This window comes from Pleurodeles waltl, chromosome 8 (assembly GCF_031143425.1).
Source record: "Pleurodeles waltl isolate 20211129_DDA chromosome 8, aPleWal1.hap1.20221129, whole genome shotgun sequence".
Lineage (NCBI taxonomy): Eukaryota > Metazoa > Chordata > Amphibia > Caudata > Salamandridae > Pleurodeles > Pleurodeles waltl.
In genome coordinates, this window is record NC_090447.1 from 632,273,466 (window position 1) to 632,299,868 (window position 26,403).

A 26,403-nucleotide genomic window follows, 5' to 3' on the forward strand; every position below is an offset into this window, starting at 1 on the left:
ACTTTGAGAAGGCCTCGTAAGAACGGGGAGACTCTCCCCTTTCTTACGAAGCCTTCTCAAACTGTTTCTGGCCCCCGATCGCAGCTGTGCAGGGGGGGGGGGCGGGGGGGCGGGGGGAGACACGGAAGCTTCCGTGTCTCCCGGGGGGGGTTTAAAAAAATGAATAAATCCTCCGGTGCGACGCACCCGAGGATTTATTGATACCCTTCCTGGTGTCGGCCACTGGTCGTGACCCGCACCAGGGAGGGTGTGTGGGCGTCGGCCAGTGGCCGACGCCCGCAACGAAGAGGTTAAAGGAAAACGAGATGCATTACAAAAACGAAAAATGAAACGTTTTTGTTTCATTTTTTTAGAGCAGGCAGTGGTCCATAGGACCATTGCCTGCTCTGAAGAAATGTTTGCAGTGCCATTCACAACTGGGAAGGGGGTCCCGTGGGGACCCCTTCCCTTTTGCGAATGGTTTAGCACCCATTTCAAAAGGGTGCAAACTGCGATTGGTTTGCGACCGCGTTCGCGGTCACAAAGCAATCCTGCATTGCACTGCGACTCGCAATTTAGGAAGGGGACACCCCTTCCTAATTGCGACTCGCAAACCCATTTTGCGATTCGGTAACCAGGTTACTGAATCACAAAACGGGTTTTGTGCATTGCAAAGTGCATTTTGCACATCACAAACGGCGCAATTTGCTGTTTGCGACGTGCAAACTACTTCCTAAATCTGGCCCCATGTGCCGTGCCTTGTTCGGTGCTTGCTAAATTATGAGCTACCTTGCAGGATCGGGTGCAGCATTTACTATTACAATAGTACAATTACACACCAAAATGGCTGCCCCGGCACATTACCACAAATCTGTCAAAACAGAATGCCTCACAAAACCTGCAGTACAACCCAACAAATTCACATTGCAGTAATACAGCACAAACACGCAGCGGCACAAAAAAACAGAAAACATTACCACCCGAACGAAGTTCCATACAACTATGCCCAACCGTTCTTGTCAAACTCAAAATCTTGCTTTCGTAATACCGTGTGAACTACCTTTACCACCACGGACATGAAATACTGTCAGTCACAAATATTTTGTCGTCTGACAGTTTGCCTTGTCCCGAACTAAAGTGCAGGCCAGGATGCCCACCGTATTTAGCTAGTGAGTAATGCAGCTATGTCCAACACTGAGCTGTTTGTCATCTGACCTTCTAGAACCTTGTGCGGCTGGCTGGATCACGACATGAATTCTTCGACTACGGAACAATGTCTGGTGTGTGGCTCCAGCCCGACTGAATTGCTACCAAGACTTGATCCCATAAAGGTTACACCCTCTGTCGATAAATGCAAAAAGGCACTGTATGAACGTCTTTGCCCAGTGCCTAATGCTCCGCTCCTTCGGCTGTCTGGACATTTTAATAAACACTGCTGTGTGTGCCAAATTTACATGTATTGTGCCTAGAAATGTATAGATGTACACCGAAAATGTTTTACTGGAATGTTTTTACATCAAAATGATTAATAGTCTAGCAATGCTTTCTGCGCAAAATCGGAGAATCTTAGAACAAGCACCATTAACTAACTTAACGATGCTGTAAATCAAAAAGATGGAAATCTATCCCTCTTCGCCATCTTGAAAATGGAGTCTTGAGCTCTACAATCTTGCTCACTCTGTCTTCTTGATATTATTTTATATCTTATCTATTTATGTCATTCTGATCTAACCTAAGAAGGCAGTTGAATACTCTAAGCAGAGCAAGTTATTGCCCAAACTATACAGATTAAAGGGGGTCATTTTGTTGATGGAAGGCAAAAACGCTGCTCCATATATACAAAGTGGCACAGTGCTTGCAGTGCGCCACTTTGTAACCCCTGGGCCACATTATGCCTGCGCCAGGCATGACATATGCAAGGGGGGCCTTCTGGCCTTCTGGGGGCCCCTACAAATGGTGCAAAGGAATCTATAAGATTCCTTTGCACCATTTCTGTCGGCATTTTTTAATGCCTGCTAAGTGCAGGCATTAACAAGATGGTCTAAATTGTTCAAAGGTCCTCTGGGTGCTTTGTAGGATTAGGTTCAACATTTTTGACGCGAGTCCTGCAAAGCGCCGGACTAGCATCATAAATTATGATGCTAGTCCCCCTGACTACCGCCATGGTTCGCTGTATTTTAAATATGGCGCAAACATGTTAGTGTTAGGGGGCGCTAAGGGGAGCAAGAAAAGTGGCCCTAAGGGGCACAAGAAAAGTGGCGCTGCCAAGGCGCAGCGCTACTTTTCATAAATCTGGGCCAAAGTGAGCTGGGATTGCAACAGGTGTTTGTGCCTAGTTCTATGCAGAGGACTCTTTGGGATTAAAGAAGGGGCTACAGATGCCTGTGCTGCCCCTTCTGTAATATGTTGCATGCCAGAGCACATTTTCATCCATAGATCCATGCAAGAGAGGGATCGCGTTGAACATACATGCGTACTGTATTACAGATTAGAAAGCAAGGGCAAACACGATTTCAGGAGACACACTAATTGTGTTTCATTTATGAGGTGCCACACAGTCTGAGCACCCACAGCGGGTGCCTTCTAGTAAGGGGTTCAGGGGTACTATATCCCTCAGCACTGAAAGATGGGCAGATGGTTTCAAACCACTACTCAGCGTACAACACGACAGTGTCCCTTGTGCAGGAGCAAGTTCACACTTGCACTTCGGACAGCACAGTTTTTTTTTTGTAACGTCCCGTCCTGGCCTGCACCCCTTGTACATAATCGAAGGAGTGCCCTGTGCAGACAAGAACACTATGCATTTTTACATAATATGGCGCCAGGAAGAGTCGTAATTAGAGAAGGGATTGGCGGGTGAAGACATAATAATTTGTCACAGATCTTCATCACTACAAACTAACAGGTAGCAATCTTACCAAGTCATGTATTAATTTTGCTGGCCTCTTAGTCATATTAATCAAAACAAATAATGGACATAACCCCCGGCTACATGAGTGGATGTTTTGGAGTTCAATAATTACAAGTGTGTTTGTGACCATTGCATCTAGTACATGTGCAGCTTATCACCTTATCACTTTTCCACCTGCACTGCATTTACACCAGGGGTCAACATTGTATGCTTAATGTAATTTGTCAACAAACAACAGATGTAATAATGGGCTATCCATCATAGGGCTTCTCGTAGTATAAAGAGATGTACTTTAGTATCACATCAAAACAACAAACTTATCATAGTGATGGGAATTCAGCCAGAATAGTCAACACACTATCTGTGGTGCTCTAGCCAAATACATCATTTTTACACCATTTCCAGTGGGCTAACACAAGTCCTATGGTGCCCACTACATCTACACCTGGGATAAATGGCGATAGTCAAGAGTCAGGCCCAGATGCTCGCCCATTTATTAGGCTGTGCCAGCAGCTACCATGGTCAGTAGCCCATTGAAGTTAATTCATAATTTGAGCAACATAGTTAACAATGGATCGTTATTCTCTATAATATGCAGGCTTATCTCTTCGAGGTCAATATAGAGTCTCTCAGACTTTATTTCAGGTGCTGTGTTGCCTGTTCTATGTGCACAGCTCAGCGCCGAGAGTGGTGGTGTGCTGTTCGTGGTCACATCATCAGTGTCTTAGTTGGTCGACATGGAATCGTGGCATCAGTCCCACCATTCAGATCTTGCCACTGGGAACGAACAGCGCAGTAGGTCTTGGCAGCAGTCACTCGCCTTTTGCAGTAGTGGCCTCTGGGATCTTCTGCCTTGGAAGTGCTTTAAGGCTTTGTAGCTTGAACAATATGTCAAAGCAGCCGCAGAAGAATTAACTCAGATCATAATGTAAATGGCACTCTGTCACATGGGGGTTGTCAGTGTTTCAGGCAGTGTGCTACATGAACCAAGCAGGAAAGGTGGGTGACTTCAAAAGAATTAGGTCAGTCCAGTCATCCTCCTCGGACATGTGAGCTCTTGTGGGTGCTTCACACTCTAGGAACATAACTGTGTTTCTACAGAAAAGTCTCTTTCCTGCAAGGCCAGGAATTCCCCGTGTAAACAAGTAGGCATGATTCTATATGCTAGGCAGACCCACAGCATCTCCAGAAAGTTGTGCATGTTTTAGTAAATGTCCCCGCACCTCTAGGAGATGGACTGCCATGCAGTCACCAGCCCTGTATCCCAAAAGCTCTTTGAATATTCTACAGAGCACTCACTTCTTTGGTCAAGGAGAACTGGCATATAGTGGGATCTATTGGGTCCCAACATTTTATACTCATTTTACCGACAAAGGGTGATGATCGACTGACTAAAATCTAGGAACTGGTTTGTTGTGGCTCCTTTTAAAATGTAATTTTCTGGTCACAGTGCAGTCATAGCTTTTGTGCAATTTGATGGTTCTCACAGTATTAATACTGGCCCCCAGCAGGAACATCCTAAACATGAGCCCCAAGAAGTATGAAGACTCTGGATCTAGCTGTTATCAGTTTTCCTGAAGTAGCATTCAGGGACAATTGAAGGTCCCAGCCCTACCTAGATAATCCTCCACCATAGCAACAGAATGTGATGACTTACTGCACCCCTCCCATCAGTAAGCATACGGAAGTGGTCAGGAAGTATTAATTAACAATCCCCTACAAAAAGATCCTCATGAATTAGTGTAGCCTTGTCTCAATCCTATCGTATTCCAGTGTCCAAAGCACGCCCTTTAGTTTCAGGATTGCAGGAAAATATTTGGGAAGGGGGTACTTTCCTATTTTTATGCCAGTTACACAAATATTGCGGAAAGTCCATATATTGGGAATGGTTATATTTACCATTCTAACTTCAGTCCCACAAACGCTGTGGAACGTGCATATATGAGAAGGGCAGACTTACTGTTCTAACTCCAGTACCATGCACAATGGAAAAAAGGGTAATTATTGAGAATTGTTCAATTGACTATTCTAATTCCAGCCCTACATACAATGGGGAAAATACACATATTTGGGAAGGGCGATTGATTTATCTTTTAACTCAAGTCCCATTATCTTTGGGGGGAAAGAAGTCCACAAATGTTGTAGCTTAGGACCTGTTTGCATCCGACCGAGAGGCCACAATTGCAAAAGATGAGTGCCACTGTACAAGCCTGTCACACTGACTCCATTCAGCGCTCCCTTATCCAAAGTGAGGGTCCTGCCGTGGCCCTACAGATGTAAAGTTGCAACTTGGAGTCTGGGTATGTAAACGGCACCAGCCATATAACTAGAATTGCCATGGCAACTAGCAGGTAAGGCTGGTGCTTAGCATGCGACTGAAATATGAGGTTAGAATGCATCTGCTGTATGGATTTAGGATGTTTTACCAAGGTAAATGGAACAGATAAAAGACATTAAAATGAGTTTCACATTTAATCAGTGGAGTAAATTGGCATTATCTGTGCCTGTACCAAATCAATGACTATGCATGCACTAAACTGGAGACTGTAGTCATTAGAAATCTCCTACAGCAGGGAAAGAGAGAATACCAGAGGAGGGTGTATTACCTTGCACAAGATAGCTGTGAGAATAAAGTACTTACTTTTCACTGAAAGATACTCACTGGGCTGGACAATATTTGATTATGTCTGTCGGTTGACTATTGAGTTCTGAGCTCTTGTACCCATGCTACCTCTGTGAAAAGCCTTTCATTCCTAACCCTTGGTACCTGAGAGTCAAGTCCTGGAAGAGTTATGCTTGGCCTGGTTTGCAGAGCCAAGTCGCGCATTTTCAATAACCTCAGCCACCATGCTAGAGACCCTGTGGCCTGTGTCTGTTCTGTTACCCAACAAATGAGATCTGACTGTCCCATTCAGAGCTTTTGGACCCAAAATAGAAAGTTTCATCAGGAGCTCAGTGGCAAAGTATCCAACTTTAAGTAGCACTTTTAAGCTTCCTGCCATGCCCCACTGGAGGACTCTGAATAAACTTCAAAGTCAGAAGGTAAAAACTTTGACAGTCGTGACTCACTTAGCCTACTCAGCCTCCGCTCAATTTCCATCAGCCTGAAATAATACAGATGCCCTGTTTACCCCACAAATTGTGACTTTCAATTTATGATTTGTGTTTACTTGTTTTTTGTCTTAAGACTTTAAAAGGTCATATTGTTGCTTTCATTTATCTGATTTTAATCTTTTCTTGAATCTTCAAAATAGGTTTGGGCAGTTTATTTTGTTGTGTTCTTGATTTTATAGTTTTTTGGTATTGCTTGAACTTAATATGCATTTTCTGGGGAACTGAGTGCAGCTTTTGCCACATCCTATTACACTGTGGGGGTAATCCTCTTCCAACTTTGTAATCCAATTTCTGACAGTTGTAAATGGCAGGTATAGTATGTGCTGTCTGACAACCCGTGATATTGCCTACGTAATGCTGTAGACCTCTCCTCCAATCCAGGCAATTGATGAAACAGCCACATCACCATATACCCCATATGGATCATTATTTATGTGCTGGAGCATTGACATCGAAGGCCGTACGGCCAGACTATGGGTCTAATTTACAACTTGGTGGATGTGTTACTCCATCACAACAGTGACGGATATCCCATCGACTGAAATATCCATTACAGTTGTCATGGAGTAACCCATCCTCAAAGTTCTAAATCAGGCCCTGTGTTGTCAGTTCCAGAAATGTTATCACATTAAACCTGACTTGAAAGTCATTCTACTAGCTCACATTTGTATGCTAGAATACATTTCAAGATTCTGTCCACCATACAAATATCATGCTGTAGCAGTATTCCCTGGACATTCACAAAAGCTGGCACCACACCACACCCCATCCAGAAATCATACATCTATTTGCCAAATTGTCATGTTCGTGAATGTAACATTACGAATCATTTAATAGTGGATGATATTACAGCACAAACTTCTTGTCCCATAACTGGCCCCTCAAAAGCCTAGAGAAAAGGCAAGGAGAAAAACTACAGAAAGTAAAGAAAGCTCATAAATCTCTAGTAACTTTTAGTTCTTGGAGCTGCCTTCCTGATCCTAGAGGCCAAGAACAGAAGGAATAGCCAATGGACAAGTGGCTCCTACTTCTGGCTACTATTTAGGTTGGTGTTCAACTTAAAAAATTATCACCACAGTCGCATGAAGCAAAATGATGGGGTCCCCTTCAGAATGCAGGGAGGGACCTCTGACTCTCCCATATCTCAAAGATATTCATTGACTTGTGGAAATTGTGTTTCTTGTTGGCAGAGGTATGCACTCTGTCCATGCAGTAACCAAAATCCTAGTAATGGTAGACTGAGTTTCACAGATGTGGGAGGAGGGACTCAGCAAGTCCACCCCCTGAAGAAGGGAATCTGACTGAAATGGATTTGAATGAGGCTCTCACAGCCAGCCAACAACAATTCAGCTCCCCAGACAGTGTGCCCAGCTTCCTGGCCTAGTCCCCGCCACCTACTGGTGCTCTGCCTGGGAGGGAGTGGTGTCTGGCGATGGCACAGGACTTGACAACGGACAACTTGAGTGCTATTGTATACTTGATCTTTCATGTGTCGAACTGTCTGGGGCAAGAAGGAGTTGCATGCACCACATTTTTATGCATAGGTGCTATACTGTTGTTATTGTTACAAATGCCACTCTCAAATCTAGGCTTTTGCTTTCTTTCTAATCATTGTATCACTGTCAGCTTCAAGATCCAATCTAGGGGCAAGGTTAGCTGCCATTTATTTTGCCTGCCCCCTGTTTTCATATTTCATATTCTGATATTGGGCAGCAGATGCTTCAGGGGCGGAAGTATAGGGAGGGGGGATTTGAGAGAAGGGAATATGTTGTCATTTTTACAGGATTGTTGTTTTGTAGTGTGCCCATTTTTTTCCCTGCTATGTATGCACTTGTGAGCTATCCACTGTAACTTATTTACTCTCAGGATTCTGCTCTGTGTTGCCATGTGCAGTCCATCTCACATCACTGACTGGGCCCCTCCTGACACTCATTTACCCAACAGCCCTCCCAAATGATTAAGATTATCTTTTGGAATGAACGAAGTATTTTGGACTGTATCAAGCGATCTGCAGTGTTGCAAATTATGTATTGTGCTACTCCAGGAGACACACTTCCTAGGTTCTCAATGCCTCTTTCTAGGTCGATTCAAGTCCTGCAGAATATTCCACTAGGGCTTCATCAGAGGGTCCGGAGGAGTCACACTCCTCTTGCACAAAACTCTTCCACTGATTGTAACTAAGGTACGCGAGTATCCCCACAGAGGATATGTGGGAATTGAGGAATGCATGGTTGCCCGATACTATAACTTTATCTCTTGTTATGTTCCCCCAGAGTTCCTGCAGCTGACTTTGCAGGTCCTCTGGTCCCTAATGGTGGCTCTCTCACCTGTGACTACCTTTATAGGTAGGGACTTCAATGCAGTTCCTGAGCCCGTGCGGGACATCTCTGACCCCAGTAGAGGACAAGCTCAAAGTTCTTGGTCACCTGGGCCGACTCCATGGGCTTCTGTGACGTCTGGCACTCATCATACCCTTCCCAAAGATCTTATACACACCAGTTTGTGGCCCACACCATGGAATCGAGGATTGTCCTCTCCTGGTTGACGTCAACCGAATTCCTGTCCCTGTGATCCATTTGTATCCTCCCTTGAGGTTTATCCAATCATGCGCTCCTCTTTATTGATTTTGATGCCCTACTGAACACCCTATTTGGAGATTTAATGAGTGTCATCCACTGGACTCGGAATGTGCAGCCTTTGTGGAGGGAGAGTTGTGGGCTTTCTTTCAAACCAATGTAGGCTCAGTACGCTGTGACGCAGTGTTATAGGCACTGAGCAAACTCACCTTGAGAGTGCTGCTCAAGGTCTACATACGTCAGAGGAATTGGCGCAAAAGGCACAAGTGACAGACCTAGAAGCTCAAATCCTTGCTCTGCAATGGACAACATCAAGGACCTACTATCAATGACACAATTCAAATTGAAACAAGTCTCCCTGAAGGAGGTGAAGTAGTGCTGGAGGGCTTCGACTCAACGAGTATATGAATCAGGAGACAAATCTAATAAACTGCTATATTGGCTAGCAATGGTAATATTTCCCTGTTAGAAATGGGGTCTTTGGTTGGCGGTCAGGTTACCCCTTGTCCAAGCAAGGACCCTCACTCTAGACAGGGTAAGTCACACACAATCCAAATTATCCTGTGCCCACCCTCTGGTAGCTTTGCACTGAGCAGTCAGGCTTAACTTAGAAGGCAATGTGTAAAGTATTTGTGCAATAAATCATACAATGACACCATATAGCACCACAAAAATACACCACACAGTGTTTAGAAAAATATATAATATTTATCTGATAAGATGCAGGTCAAACCGATCAAAGATGCAATAAGTAAATATAGAGATATCACTGAAAAGTGATATAAAGTGTCTTGAGTCTTTTTAAAGCAAACAAAGTCTCTTTCAAGCACAAAGTACCTGACTCGCGTGAAATATCTCTGCAAGGAACCGCAGAGGAGGAGATGCGTGGAAACAAAGGGGTGTGCGTCGATTTTTCGTGCTGCACACGGCGATGTGTCATTTAGTTTTCACAACAAGGGTGGCTGTGCATCGATTTTTGGTGCTCGGTCGTGGATCCTCTTCGGGTTGCGGGGTTTTCAGACGCCCTGGGGATGATGCATGGATTTCCTGCACTGGCAGGACAAAGTCACAGGAGCTGTTTCGATCCGGTGGGTGTTGCGTCAAATTCTCTACAGCATGACACGCGCCATGTCGATTCCTCTCTGGAAGTCGGGCTGCGTCGTTCTGGGTCTGCTGTGCGTCGATCCAGTGGGCTGTGCGTCAAGCTTTCAGTCACTACGCTGGTGCTGCGTTGATCTTCTCGTTGCAAAGTAGGGCTGCGTCGTTCCAGTTCAGCGTGCAGTGAAATTGTCCCCGCGATGCAGGTTGTGCATCGTTTCTGGGAGGCTGTGCATCGAATTTCGCCACACAAGGAGTCCATCTTGTAGAGATGAAGTCTTTTTGGTCCTGAGACTTAGAGGAACAGGAGGCAAGCTCTATCCAAGCCCTTGGAGAGCCCTTCTTCACCAAAGCAAGAGAGCAGCAATGCAGCAGGGCAACAGCAAGGCAGAAGTCCTTCACAGAAAGTAGTCAGGTGAGTCCTTTGGGCAGCCAGACAGTTCTTCTTGGCAGAAAGCAGGTTCTGGTTACAAGTTTCTTCTCCAGGAAGTGTCTGTGAGGTAGAGTGACTACCCAAAGAAGTGTCTAAAGTCTGTGGTTTTGGGTCCACTTCTTACACCCATTTTGGCCTTTGAAGTAGGCTTACTTCAAAGGAAAGTCTCACTTGATTGTGTTATCCTACCTTGCCCAGGCAAGGCCTCAGACACACACCAGGGGGGTTGGAGACTGCATTGTGTGAGGGCAGGCACAGCCCTTTCAGGTGCGAGTGACCACTCCTCCTAGCACAGATGACTCATCAGAATATGCAGGCTACACCCCAGCCCCCTTTGTGTCACTGTCTGGAGAGAGGTGCAAACAGCCCAACTGTCAAACTAACCCAGACAGGAAATCCACAAACAGGCAGAGTCACAAAAATGGTTCAACCAAGAAAATGCCCACTTTCTAAAAGTGGCATTTTCAAACACACAATCTCAAAACCAACTTTACTAAAAGAGGTATTTTCAAATTGTGAGTTCAGAGGTCCCAAACTCCATGTCTATCTGCTCCCAAAGGGAAGCTATGCTTTAATCATGTTTAAAGGCAGCCCCCAGGTTAACCTATGCGAGAGATAGGCCTTGCAACAGTGAAAACCGAACTTGGCAGTATTTCACTGTCAGGACATATAAAACACATTAGCATATGTCCTACCTTAATCATACACTGGACCCTGCCCATGGGGCTACCTAGGGCCTACCTTAGGGGTTTCTTATATGTAGAAAAAGAGAAGGGTTAGGCCTGGCAAGTGGGTACACTTGCCAAGTCGAATTTACAGTTTAAAACTGCACACAAAGACACTGCAGTGGCACGTCTGAGACATGATTACAGGGCTAGTTATGTGGGTGGCACAACCAGTGCTGTAGGCCAACTAGTAGCATTTGATTTACAGGCCCTGGGCACCTCTAGTGCACTTTACTAGGGTCTTACTAGTAAATCAAATATGCCAATCATGGAAAAAACAATTAACAGTACAATTTACACAGAGAGCGTATGCACTTTAGCACTGGTTAATAGTGGGAAAGTGCTCAGAGTTCAAAAGCCAACAAAAACAGGTCGGGAAAAATAGGAGGAAGGAGGCAAAAAGTTTGGGGATGACCCTGTAAAAAGGGCCAGGTCCAACAATAACATTAAACGGCTGAGCTGTATACAAATTTACTCTGCAGGTATCATGCTATGTGTGCAGTGTTCAGCAAAAGCCTTTATTTACTCTATTTTTCTCAAACCGGGTAAGACCTGTGAGGAAAATGCCACAATACGTTAACCCACTCTATAAGTCCTGTTGATATGGGACCAAAAAAAAAATGCATAAAGAGAGGAAAGGGTGAGATATCCATTATTATGGGTTATGTTACAGCAATCCCTTTTGTGTGCATTAGTATTTGTCAAAATATGATGAAAAACAACCTTTGTCAGACAAATGTAACGTCTCAGACACACATAGACTGCACTAGCTCAGCCCAGCCTTTGGTGCCTGGCATTTAGATACGGAGCCTTCTGTCACTCGTGCAGCTTACCAATGCCTTTGGTAAAGAGTTCCTGACGTTCCAAACCGTTCTGAGGTTTCCATGAAAACCGGAGTTTGATCCTGTTGTGGACAAGTACAGTCATCTGAATCAAATAATTTACCTTTTGTGTATGTGTTATCTCTGGTCACCTGTGGGGTTTGAGAAGTAAGAATCGGTTTGTACTAGTTTCCTTCAAGTATCTTCTCGTTCGGTATGCATGTCGATTGCCAGACAGTCGTATAAGCCTTCTAGGCCAGTGGTTCCCAACTTGTGGTCCGGGGACCCCTGGGGGTCCGCAAAGCCTTCTAAGGGGGTCCGCGAGAGCCTTTGAAAATAAAAAAATATTAACAAATATTGACAAATTAGGTCCCCAGCTTCCAGTAATGACTCAGGCGGGGGTCCCCAGATTCCAATGATGATTCAGTGGGGGTCCCTGGGTTCCATTAATGTTAAAGTGGGGGTCCACAGAAATCAAAAGGTTGGGAACCACTGTTCTAGGCAGCAAGTGGAGACCTGTGCTTTTGGGAGCCCCAATTGATAGAAAGTTAAACTTTAGTGCAGTGTTGCATGTATGTTCAGGGTTTTATCTGTATGTGTTCCTCCTTTTCTATGGAGTTGTGTGGTGTGCCTTAGTGAAACTGTGTTGGTCTCATGGTAATCTTTGACTACGTGAGGTACCTATTCTGCGGTGGGTAGGACTGTGGTGTTCTTTTTGATGATTGCTGTGGCATGTCATGTGAGAGGTGTTTAAATTGAGGAACGTGATGCTGTCAGCACGTTGATCCTCACCAAGATGACATATCTGAGCAGTGTTGGATGTGTGGTTTAATGGTCTACCTAACGTGCTGTTCAAAGTTGTTCCTGTTGCAGACGAAATAGTCTTAAAGTTATATGCTGTTGTATGGACATTGATAGATGGAATATCTATTTGGGGTTTGGTGCATTTGCAGTGTTGTCGTGTTTTCTTTAAAGTCTTACACTTTATTTTCATTTAATAATATAAAAAAACTCCTGCCGCTACTGTTTTGGTGATAATGCCATGAACGTCGTGTTTACTTTACTTGTGTAATGCTCCTTATATGAGACTGACAGCTCTAGACGGTATTAACTGGGGTTTTGGTAATCGTATCATGGTTGATATACATACAGGGCAATTAAAAAAAGGTTAATTATTATTGGATTGTCCTTGCAAAACGAATATAATCAGTAAAAAATGACAAATTGTAAAAAAAAAACGAATGATCGCCTCATGTATTAAACCTTCATATTCTTAAATAGCCAGAAATATTGTCGCGTAATTGAATATACTGAGGATCATAAAGAGAGACAGTCGTTTATTAAGTTTGGATTTTTCAAGACATGATGTTTTAAAAAGAATGGATTCAAATGACAATTTAAGGTGCTTCTTAATTAGAACATACACAAATAATGTGATTTCTAGACCATTCCCAACTTAAAAGTTATGAATGATACTCATGTGCAGTGGTTTATTTGTGCGTGTGTTTTGAGGGTGGGTGGACACAAATACTCATTTTTGAGGACCAGAACTTATTTTTGGGCAGAACGGGGAGAAAGAAGACGGAAAACTAACATGAATCACCGAGTTAAAGCGAAAGTGTAAAAGTATGTGTAGGATGATGGAAAAAAGAGGCATGGGGTGGGCTAGGCGTCTTTGGCATTTTGTAACCCTGGCATTTAGTAGTGCCAGCATCGGGCTCCTAAATAAAACTCAGGGCCACTGCACCTTTGTTTTCAAAATAAAGCATTACTCATATGGCAGATGGAAGAAATACATTTATGAGATACGGATAGGGGAAGTGATACCTCTGAAAATGTTGCTAATGTGTTCTTCTTTCGCTGAAATCAATTTATAAACCAGTTTTTAAACATTATGCTGGGAGAGTGGTCATGGCAAGCGATTTGACTTACAAGAACATTCCCTCAAGGTATTTTTTGGTTCGGCATGACAGTCTTGTTACACCATCTGAATTTTAAGAATAATATATTACACTGTGCAAAATTCTACTTCTGAATGCATTATCGTTCTCTTTTACTAGTTTAAAACTTAGAGAGCAAGGTGATTGTCATAGGTTCATTCACTATTCTTCCATTCCAACAGATCTGCAACCAATACGAAGAATTGGTCCCAGGTGAAAAATTATAATTGCGGTCTTCCAGACTCACCAGCTCAGTCTCCTGAGCCCATGTTGCCATGTACAGTGTTTGGGCACGCCACTGCTATCTGGTCAGAGAGGATTTATGCTTGTTACCAACATGCTTTAAGCAGAATGGAATAAGAAACACGGTCATAAAGCCCAGGCCTCTAGCTGCTAGCTGACATTTGAACACTACAACAAAGAGCAATTGAATCTTCTATTCAAGAGAACATTTGTAAGAACACCGCCAACCATTCTTTCCAGGATTTCTTCCATTTCCATGCTCACCTTGCAGACACTGATTACCACTTTAAGGGGTATATTTAAGAAAAGTGGCACTGCACATACTTCAGTGCCACTTTTCTTGTGCCCCATGCACCCCCCTAAAGCCACCATGTGCGCTGTATTTAAAATACGGTACACCTTGGTGGTAGTTAGGGGACTAGCATCAGAATTTTTGATGCTTGTCCGGAGCTTTGCAGGATTAGCATCAAAAATGTTTAAGCTAATCCTGCAAAGCTCATTGAGGTCCATTGTAATCAATGGTGTGCCTCCTTTTAACGCCTGCGCTGAGTCATTTTTTCAGCCCAGGCATTATGTAGCGCAAAGGGTAGCATTGCGCCACTTTGTAAATACGGTGCGGGGATTTTGGCCTCGTTGGACCACATTAGCATAAAAAAAATTACACTAATGTGGCGCAAGGGGGCACCAGGGGCTCTTAAAAATGTCCCTAACTGTATTAGGCACAAATAGAAAAGGACATGAGTGACAGAATGGGCCACTGGCAGATTTTGTTTGCAAAGTTCACTTTCACTACCCTTCCAAAAAACGAGTAACTTCAAAAAATATTGTCCCAGAAACCTGCTTTATCTTAGTTTGTTAATTTTAAATGGAAACAGAAAAAAATTATTCTCCAAAATATTACCACTAGGCTTCGTCCTATCCTTAGGCAGTCTCCTTGTGACCTGATTTGTTTGTGCAAAGGAAGGCAACAGACCTTGGCTGCCACCCTGTCATGAATCACCAGGTTAATTTTGCTCCATCACTTGTCTTTTGTTTTACAATAGCAGACACTGTAGAAGAGAAACCAGCAGACTCATTGCAAGATCTCTACAGGGCCTTGGAGCAGGCCAGTCTGTCCCCTCTCGGAGATCACCGACTCTCAACCAAAATGGAATACAAGAAGTCTTTTGTAAAAAGATGTAGCGATCCAGTAGTCAATGAAAAACTGCACAGACTGCGAATTCTGAAAAGCACTTTAAAGGTAGGCCATGAAAAAAACCACAATCCAGTGTACTCTGGAACAGTTAGAAAACAGTCTCACTTGTGCACACGTGAAGTAGGCGGCTATAGAGTAAATGTGTGGTTATTTACTTTCTGAGTAGCTGTAGTATAAATGTGCGCAACCCGAATCTTCGTCTGTCACTTCCCCTCTCCTCTGCTTGTTTATTTTGTATCCGTTGCGTCATGGACACGTCACGGCATCTTGTGGCACGTAAAAAAATAAGTGAAACATACATATGTGTACCTGTTTTTGTTAAACGTGGTTTGTTTTTGTGTGAATTAAAGTTGCACGAAAATGGGTAGATAATCTTTCTCAACTCAGAAAGTTTGTCTACGATTTCACCACTTTTATAAAGTCTGCGACATGCAAAAAATAAACAAATAATAATAACACACTTTAAAATCCTGAAAACATTGATTTTGAGAAAGACTATCTCCGAAAAACGACTTTCAGTGTGAGAATTTGATTGCAAAAAATGTTTCTCTAATAGAAGTGTTTTCTACAACATTTCACCCACAAGTAAAATACTAGAACAATGGTACTCTTTACAAATTTGTGAAGTCGTAGACTTTGCCGTGTTTGCAAATATTAATCAGCAGGATTTTAATTTTGCACACATTTTGCACATCTATAATATGAATCCGATGATGGTGGAATATTTTGGATCCACAGGTTGGTCAAGTAGGGACCTGAGTCATCACTTGAAAATATGTTCAGTCAAGTATACATCATTGTGATTGAGTTGAGCAAGCGAGAAGCAGATGCAAAGACAACATTTCTTTTAGAACCATTAAGGGGACAAGGATAAAGGGTTAATTTATGTGCAGAACATCTAACTAAAATAGGCCCTAATTAAGCTCACTTCCTAACGAAGGCCTCTGTAAATCAGTCATTTACAAACGTGTTACTTTTAGAAGCGATTACCCCTGTGTACTCCCATACAACTAGTACAAAGTGATATTCATATTTGCTCCCTTAGGTAGTGATCCATCAGTGTGGGCGTTGCCAATTGGAACCAACTTGGTAATACATTACTGAAACACTATGATCAATTCCTGAAAGAGTAGCAGTCATATTCCCTTAAAATTCACAGTGCAAGTAATAAATATAGAACTAGTGACTCATGATAATTGTAATTTCCTATGTGACACATTTTAGTGGAGAAGTGTTTAAGTGGCAGTGGTCTGAATTGGCCGAATTCCTTCGTCCTGTTGTATTCTAAGAGAAGAGCTAAATAATGTATGATCGAGCATACAAAAAGAACATGCATGTGTAAAGTTTGCATTGCACAGGTTTAGCACAAACAGGGCCTCATTGTTCAGAGCACGTAATCTAATAAGGCCTACATTTGCTGCAGCAATTAATTTTCCTGGACAGACAGATTTGGCCAAACCTAAGAAGAATGAGGTCTGCCTAGGTTTGGGTTAAAAGGCATAAGATTAACCTAAGTTCATAGAGGAGGAAGAGCCCTTAGTTGTGAGAAGATTTTTCCCAAATTTACACCAACTGAAAAGATAAGGTACTAGATGATGTTACAATTTACATGGCACGCAGATAAATGGCATATTGATGAAATGTATCCCAAGTTGTCAGCAGGAAACAGCAGGTCTCAAACCTGAGGTGCCCATTCACATTGATAAACTTGAAAGTGAATAATATGCATGTGTAAATTTGCTCTTACAGTTTGAAGTAAATCTCTGTTTTAAGCAATGCACCACATCCAGCTATATAAATTTACGTCCTGTAGACTTACTTGTCCCCATACCCTGAAACCATGGACCGGAACTATTTTACAAGTGTAAAGTTATTACTAGTAATAGTTCACATTTAGGCTGAGATCTCCACCATCGAAGTAGATTTCCCCCTATGATATAATATAGGAAAAATTAAAAAGTGTATTAGGCTTAAAATAAATTGTTACATGTGTCATGTTAAGTATTAATGTAAATTAATTTTGCAATATTTTTGAATATAGGAAAACGTAAAAAAAGCAAAAGCAGTATTAATTTAATTTTGAATTACATAGTTATTTAATTTAAATGTAATTAATATTATTTTCAAAGATATATTAAACAATCCCCTAAATTAACATGTTTATATTTATTTATCATTTAGTAAAATTTACTAAACATTATGTACAGATTTATTTAAAATGAATGTAATTATTTGTAAAAATAGATTTACCTTATTTTTTTTAAAACAAAGGTTATTCGAATATTTTGTAATACAAAAATATTTATTTTATATATAATTTTTAAAGCATTGATATAAATTTGTCTTTCAGAAAAGTCAAACTAAATTAAACTTTTTTGCCTTTAATTTCTACAGGGTGTTATTTTAAGTCTGTGACTCAATTATTTTTCTAAGGGACAGCATTGGAGTACCAGTGGTTGCCCATGTGTGATGATGCACTTACTCCAGATGTGAGCTGGAGTACATTTACAACTGTTTTAGGATCTTTTTAGCTGTAGTACCATAGAAGTGCAGTTGTGAATAACAATGGGCTTACTCTTCTGTGGGAGTGTGTTTTTCCCTCCCTAAATCCCTCCTTAATCCTACCTTAACTCATCATTAGTACTCTCTAAACCACTCCCATTTTCTAGTAAAGTATTCCCCACATTCCAGCCATTCTTTCCTGTTCCTCCCACATTTATTACAAAAATCTAGGAACATGACTGCAGCGATCTGTGCAACTGAGAAAATATTTTCAGCTTCCTGTGCACAGTCGTATTGGTAATTGCGTCTTCATTGAGTCTATATACATCTCCTCAAGCTTTCAAAGCACAACTGCATTTGAATTGTACTTGCTTCTTTTTTAGAAACATAATTTTCCAAAAGTATGGAAGATGGGTTTCTCATGATCACTACTTCGCATAGATCACTTATTACACATGCAGCAGTCCTCTGGTGGCTCTTACTAGTAGGCAGACTAGCTTGTCTAGCCCCCAACCTCTCAGAATACATGCCTTGTTTGGAGCTTGTTGAGATTCACACATTTTCTGAGGTTTGTATGAAAACAAGTGGCATTCACTAAATAGATCATTAATTGTGGATGCTGCTTTAATGTCAAATAAATGAACAGTACAGGTAGAACATGGGCACAGCCTAATGCTGAATGGCTCTTGCAACAAGACAGCATTCTACTATGGCTGATTAGCTTCCAACCTCAGCCAGGAGGGGAAGTTTTGTAAATTTCCCACTAAATAGAAAAATCTCAGTAACACATGCATTTTACAAGCTTTATAAACCTTATGTAATAGTCTGAAAATAAAAGTATACAGAAGGACTTAGGGGATGTTATGTGGTTCGGTGGTTCATCAATTGTAGTTGGCTTGGCTGGCACTAAGGTGTGAGGGGAGTTGAGGGGCTGAAATTTGAAATAACGTTTCTAAATATACTATGGACTTCAAAATGTATGAGTCACTACCCTAAACATCATTAATCCTTTGCTTTCAGGGGACCCCAAATTCCCTGCATTTCCCTTGATGACTAGCACACTTAGGGCCAGATGTAGCAACCGGTTTGCATGTCGCAAACTGCGAAAAACGCAGTTTGCGACATGCATAACGGCCATCGCGATGCTCATCCACAAATTGCGAGTCGGTACCGACTCGCAATTTGTGGATGCGACTCGCAAATAGGAAGGGGTGTTCCCTTCCTATTTGCGACCACATCGCCATGCTGAGTTGCTTTGTGACCGCGAATGCGGTCGCAAACCAACTCGCAGTTACCACCCACTTGAAGTGGGTGGTAACACATTCGCAAACGGGAAGGGGACCCCTTCCCCTTTGTGAATGTCACTGAAAATATTTTTTCAGAGCAGGCAGTGGTCCAATGGACCACTGCCTGCTCTGAAAAAATGAAACCAAATGGTTTCATTATTTTTTTGAATTGCAACTCGTTTTACTTTAAGGAAAACGTGCTGCAATAAAAATAAAAAAAATGTTTTATTAAAAAAAGCAGTCACAGATGTGGAGGTCTGCTGTCTCCAGCAGGCCACCATCCCTGTGAGTGCAGGGACTCGCTATGGGGTCGTAATTTGCGACCCACCGCTTAATATTCATGAGGTGGGTCTTTGCGACCCCATAGCGAGTCGCAGTAGGTGTCTGAGACACCTTTCTGCATACAAGTTTGCGAGTTGCAATTTGCGAGTCGGTATGACTTGCAATTTGCAAGTCGCAAACTTTTTTTTTGCTACATCTGGCCCTTAGTGGCGTAGCTTAAAGGGAAGGGTCTAGAAGAGTTAGTTCAATAAATAATTTGACAGAAAGATTGGGGGCATGGGATCCATTTGGGGAGATGAATATTTCACCTTTCCTGCCAAATTTATGATATACCTGGATTTCGGCAACACTCAGTATTCAACCATTGTGTCTCTACTTTACTGAAACCACTGACACATGTTCGTGTCTTATATCCCATTGTGTCCTGACTAAATTGATGCCTGAATATATTGTCACCTGGCTTCATTTTCCTGGCTCCACTGTTCTAAATCCATTCTTCATTACCTCCAATGCCTCATGACTCCAACACTTCTGAATACAGTTTCCTGCCATTACTGTCTCCTAATACCACATTTTGGGAAACACCCTTTATTGACTCCTATTTTTGATTAAGTTCACTCCTGCCTTGTTCTTTCTCTCTTGACTAAAATGATAGCTAACGCCAATCAACCATCTCAGCCTTAATCACCCCAAATTTTGTGAACCTTGAATCCACTTTTCTGGCTTATTTAGCTCCCTACTCCTCTTCCCAGGCACAACTAATTATTTACTTCATGAATTTTTAGATCCATATTTCCAAACTTTGCGGCTCAACTATCTTCACTTCGCTCTCCTATTTTCACTTTGACTCCACTACTTCAGTACCTTTTCCACAGCATGACTAAATAGTAACTCTCATTGCATGACCTCTCATGAATTCTGACTACTCTGACGTGGCTGTGTCTTCTGAATTTACCAACTACTTTCCCCAAACTCTCAACTTCCCTTGCTCCATTTTACTGACTTCACTTTACACACTACAGTCAATCCTGACTCCATCTGAATGATGACTCATCTATTTTTTAACAACTCACCTTTGTGTAGATCTTAGAGAAGTTACAATATTACCAGTAAGGCATGGGAGGCACACTTCTCTAAAATATTTTCTGCTATAACAAAAAACAATAAGTCAGCCTAGCATAAACAGTAGCAACCATTTGGGTATTTGGTTCACCCTATGTGAAGTTATTAACTCCATCCAACAGAGTATTAGTGGAAAGGTCCCGGCCCGGACGTTGACCCTGTTGTTCCCATAAAATGTAACATTGAATTGAATCAGTTGCTGACCAATGTTTTTAGCGATCTTAAACACTCGCCAGGTATACAGTTCTTGGGCTACGACAACTACAGCCCTAATATTTATAAGGTAACTAGTCTTTGCCAAGTTGCTATGCTCTATTTCACTTATGGATACAGCTGTCAAAACCATAGGTTGAATCTATATCAGAGGATTAAATCATGGGTGTCAGAAAAGAAAATTATGCACCCTTGCCAGTATGGATTTAGAAATTCCATAGGCAACATTGAGCAATGTTTGAGCCTAAACCTAATCATAGGCACAATACACAATAGCCAAGCAAACACCACTTTATCTCACACTCATGGACTTGTCTTTGGCGTTTAACTGTGTAAACCTCTCAAATCTGTGGCAATTCATTCTCTCTATTGGGATGGATGAAGCATTTGTACACATTTTAGCATACCTGCACAAAAACATGAAGGCTAGAACAAGATTTGGCTCATACGGTGACGTTTATAATGCAATGAAAACCTGCCTAGTGTAGGGCAAGGTTGAGTGCTTGCTCCCTTAATGTTTATATTTTATATTGAGGAGCTTTGTCCTTTTCTATCCCTCTGCACCTCTGATGTTACAAAGATAAATAGTGCCTTACTCTCTACAATGCTATGTGCAGATGAAGCTGTGCTGATGGTTCTCACCCCAAAAGTTCTGCATCTACTAGAGGACTCATTGGTAGAATTTTTGACTGCTATTGATCTGCAAACTAATTTTTCAAAATCATATATTATGACATGTGGCCCCAAATGTACCCAGCTTTCTACTCTTGCTATCGGTTCAAGTTGTTTACAAAGCCCAAGCACTTTTTCTTATTTTTTTTTATGCAGCTGGCTCATGGGCACCTAATATCAATCATTGCGGGATGAAGCTAACTAGGGCAATTGACTCGCTTCCCCTGCTGCAACTTATGGGGCCGAGATTTGGGGCATTGCAAATGCATAGCCATACAGGTGGAGGAAAATCGTTTTTGCAGAAAAGCCCTGTCTGCCCACTTTATTTGTCACAGGAAGATGGGTCTAAATTATTTGAGTGATCACATCAGAGCTCACCCCCAGCTCCTGTGCTTATCCATCTGGAAAACCGAGGCGGCGTCTCTCACTAGAGAGATCATTAATGACTGGCATGTGATGAAGGTCTCACTATCCAGTGGGTAGCTTATGTGAAGAAAACTTTCCAAGAGATTGGGATACCCTATGCTTTCTCCGAGCCCACCTCCAGTGGCAACCTGAATAGAAAGCATGTGCAAATGGTATTAGTCGACCAAACCTGATCCTACAGACTAACTACAAAAATGCTAAAGCCCACTGTCGCAGCTTATCTGTGTTTGAGCCGTGACAGATCACCAACTAATTATCTGTTTAGCGCATGCAGGTGTTGTGAGCGATATCTACTATTTTGTTTTAGGGCAAACACAATCATGTATTTACTTTGTTTTTCCCTGGACTTTCAAAAGCATCTTGGAACTAGCCCGTGCCACTGTGATGATAGGTCTGGGCAAACAATGTTGCATTTTACCTTCTTATGTGTACATTATAAAACTAAGCCTTAAACTATTTTAATCCCTTTTATGAAGTCTTGGAATTTTAGGCAGTGTAGCCCACACTTTTTTTCTTGCAACGACTGATAATGAGGCTTGTTTTTATGTCAACTCTTTTCTGATAGCCGCTGTGTGGACATGTAGCACAACGCACTTTAAATAATATTTTGTCCCCCTGTCCTGATATATCGGTATATGTATGAGTTTTAATACATTGTAGTGTGTTCGTTATGGGATCAGCTGCTATACTATTTGAAATTGTACTGGACCTAATATTTATGTACTGCATGTTTCTGTTGTTGACTCTCTGCACTTTTATGGTTGCTTCTGCATGCAAATAAAGTTTATTCCGATTATGACTGCAGATAGAACCACACAGGAGCCACATTAAACCCTTTTGCCTTCTAAAATTTAAACTACAGAACCTATTTTTTATTTTGTTAGTTTCCTATTATTTTTGTTTGAACCGAGGACTGCTCACTCTGCACTCCTTATTAGGTTTGAGCTTCCAAAAATGGTAGAAATCTGCTGATTGCGCAAATTACCTACTCGGATCAACCGCCTGGAATCCATCATGTAACTACTTTCTCCCTTCTCAGATTTCAGAAGAGCTGTAGGCCGCACAGGGGAGTTCAGGGTGGAACTGTGTTCATCCACCCAATCTATCCCTATACATTCTCCATTCAAGTCTCATACATTTTATCCTACAGTTTGCTCCACCCTAATGTTGCTGCTCCAAGACACAAATCAGCAGTGTACATTCACGGACTGTTCCAGTCAAAAGCATTTTCTCAGTGCATTGTCTACTGTCCCACCGTCTAAGATCTACACAATATAATGACACGTCTTTTTAAAAATCCTTTATCTTTAGATTTACCATGGTTTGGACCATTGACTTAATGTTGTGGTTGGTTGCCTAATAGTTGTACTTAACCTCCTTAAGTTTTCTCTGACGAAGAACTTGGTGTTTTTGAGAAGCTACTAGGGGTGAACCAGTCATTATACTCCTTTGAACTGTAACGTGGCAGAGGGAGCCCAATTCCAGCCGTCACAGATGTCACAATTAAGAAACTGGCTCGGTTCACATATTTGCACTGTGCTCACTATTACCGGATTTTTTGGGAGGAAGTATTTTTTCAAACTTAGGGCCATATTTACAGGCATCTTGTACTGTCGATGTGTCACATTTTTTGATGCGCTGACAGCACTTGCTACAGGCCCATATCTACAAGGCCATGCAAAGCCACTTTGCATGACTTTACATGGCCTTGTAGATAGGGAATAAGGCAACGCAACACAAGTTGCTGATTTGCCTTACTCTGCGTCAAAGAGGCGTTTCATGGGTGTTGCTGTGGGTGTTCCCACTCAACACTCATGGATTTTGACACATTCCCATACTTACAAGGATTTGTAAACCTGGGAATGAGTCAAAAGCCTACATCTCCCCAGGGGAGGCGTAACAGAGGAGCAACAAGGAGAAATACCTTTATTTTTCTTTGTTTCTTCCTTTTTCTCTGTGTGTTGTATTCTGCAATCTGCAGCACACATAGAAAGAGAAAAACGTCTCTCGTGATTGTTTTTGCACAGGAAGATGTCCCTTCCTGCACAAAAACCATCATCCCCACAATGCACACACCGTTGCATCATGGTGCAAGGGTGCCGAGTTTTAAAGCATTGTGCCAGCGCAGAGGAAAAGGACAGGAATGTGCCACATCTTGTAGATACATGCATTCATTCCTGCTGGTTTCTTTTGAGGCAGGGCAGCACTGCAAGAAGGTTTGCGGTGCTGCCCTGCGGCAAAGATTGTAAAAATGCCCCTTAGTTCCATGGTATGTGCTTTTGAATTGGTGCACATCACCTGCGATCATGCAATTGCAACCCATCAAAACACAAGGGGTCTTTAATTAATTGTGATTGGCTGCATGGTTATAGCCACTGACGCATTGATAGGATCACCTCTTCTGTCCTTGAGGCGTACGAATGGGAGGGTGAGTAATATGATTCCAGCCAGTTTTCTCAACCACACATATGCCTGACTTGAAGATACACCTTTTCCTTCTTTGGACCGAATGGTAATTCTGAGGTTTATAAATTCAACTTTGTAACAACTACCAAAGTCACTCAGACCCGTTAGTGTAAAACACCCAACCAAATATCATTTGGAACTGATGTAAGGCGTATTTTTGCACTCAGTGTAGGCTTTGGTGGTAAAGATGTACGGACTGGGACTTGGTGGCTAAGGGGAAAGTAGCTCTGGCAAAAATGCTCATATCAGTCCCTATCCTTTTGTTTCCTTACGATAGCTCACTTTTTTCACCCATTTATTCTTTTTCCTCTTCTCTGTTCTCGATCTTCTCCATCTCTGATTGCTTTCTCTCTACATGCCCTATTCAACTCTCTCTTTCTCGCTCTCTTGAGACTCCCTGTTCCTTCTGCAATTATTCTCTGGGGGCGTTGGTGATGGTGGGGGAGGAGGCGACAGAGGCACCAGGAGTGGCCCTGGGCTTTCAAAACCGGCCTCCAAGGGCTACAGCCTACCGGGGAAATGCTCGGTGGAATTAAAGGCCTGTCTGGCCCTTATGTTATACTGTGTGAAATAATGCACATAAGCATTTTAATCCATTTTGCATGTGCTAATATACCAATTTTCACATTTTGTAAGGGCATTGGTAATAACTAAAAGCTGATGGCAGGTGCCTGGGCAAAACAGATGTGAGTGCAAGTTGTACATGGCTCGTATTAGGTTTGGGGCTTAAACCAGCACAAGTCCTATTTATGTTTGCTTAGTTCATAAGGTTGAGGTGTAGTTAACTTGATACATTTAACAGAGTATGATGTGAAAGGCTAAGGGGCATATAGAAGAAAAGTGGTGCTGCACTGCGTGCAGCTCCACTAATCTTGCGCCCCTTAGCACCCCCCTAACACTATGGCCCTCATTATGACCTTGGCGGGCGGCCAGAGCCGCCCGTCAAGATCTGACCGCCAGGCGGCCGTCAATGCGGCCGCACCCCCGCCGCGGTCATTATGAGATCCCCGCTGGGCCGGCGGCCGGAAACCTGGTTTCCGCCCGCCGGCCCAGCGGGGATCTCGGCCGCAACATAGGAGCCGGCTCCAAATGGAGCAGACGGTGTTGCGGCAGTGCGACGGGTGCAGTTGCACCTGTCGCGCTTTTCACTGTCTGCATAGCAGACAGTGAAAAGCTGCATGGGGCCCTGTCAGGGGGCCCCTGCACTGCCCATGCCAGCGGCATGGGGAGTGCAGTGGCCCCCAGGGGCCCTGTGACTCCCCGTACCGCCTGCCTTTTCCTGGCGGTTCAAACCGCCAGGAAATAGCTGGCGGTAGGGGGACTCGTAATCCCCTGGGCTGCCCTGGCGGATTACTACCGCTGGGGCAATTGTGGCGGGAAACCATGTAACTCATGTAAATCAATCCAGTGCCTTCGGGTTGAGTTTACGCTATGTAAAAACGACAACAAAAAAAGTGCCCACACTACAAATGTAGGATGATGGTGCAACAAGATACTCATTAGCCTAAATCGACAAAATTGTTATAACAACCCTACATTTTGTAATAAGTCCCTTTCTCCTCTCCCATTTTTCTGCAGGCCAGAGAAGGAGAACTAGCCATTATCGACAGAGTTTTGGAGAATCCCGGTTTGAATTCTAAAGACTTTCAAGAATGGAAACATACATATTTCGAACTTTTCTTGGAAATCTGCCAGAAGAATTTGGTGGACGACTCTGTACACGACTCCTCTTCCGACGTTGAAGCACTTATGCCCTCCTTAATACACTCACACTCTTTCATTGAAACGCATGTATAAATGTCTTCTCCTTGGTGCACACACTTGCCGCTCTTGACCCAAGTGTACAACGTGGTTTTCAATCGCTGAGTGAGAGGTCTGGTAAAATTATTTTTTAATTGTTGCTGAACTGTGACGTAACTCTTCTTTGGTCCTGATGCAGTTGTCTCTATTGATGCTACTAGTGCACTGCTGTGTTTTCAATTTTGTGCAGACAATATAAAATGTGATTTTAAACAATTGAATATATATATATATATATATATATATATATATATATATATATATATATATATATATATATATATATATATATATATATATATATGAAAGCTAGTGACCTTCAGGGAATAAACTATAAAAGAGAGCAGCAATTTAATGTAGAAACTTTCTTGAGACTCTATGTCTTGAAATATAATTTTTTAATATATCTTATCAACATCCCACCCTATTTTCGGTGATGGGGCATTGTTTTAAGGTTGGGCATTGGGAGAATAAATGCATTTGTATATTGTTGAAATGATGTAACAGTTTTCTTAAGCATAATGGCAAATGCTAAATGATGCAATTATATTTTTGATGATGTAGAATAGTATAAGATAAAATATACAAACTATGAACTG

At 42.4% G+C, this 26,403-nt stretch overlaps 1 protein-coding gene across 2 annotated transcripts in view; it reads left to right on the forward strand.

Annotated features, from left to right (window-relative positions):
- The window catches only part of CNKSR2 (connector enhancer of kinase suppressor of Ras 2), a 1,907,760-nt gene extending 1,881,833 nt beyond the window's left edge, over positions 1 to 25,927 (forward strand). For both annotated transcript variants that reach the window (XM_069204730.1, XM_069204731.1), the window contains 2 exons: positions 14,884 to 15,080; positions 25,583 to 25,927. In XM_069204730.1, coding sequence (XP_069060831.1) covers positions 14,884 to 15,080; positions 25,583 to 25,801 — 416 coding nt within the window. In that variant the 3' untranslated portion in view covers positions 25,802 to 25,927. The remainder of the gene's footprint in view (positions 1 to 14,883; positions 15,081 to 25,582) is intronic.
- The last annotated feature ends 476 nt before the right edge of the window (positions 25,928 to 26,403 follow it).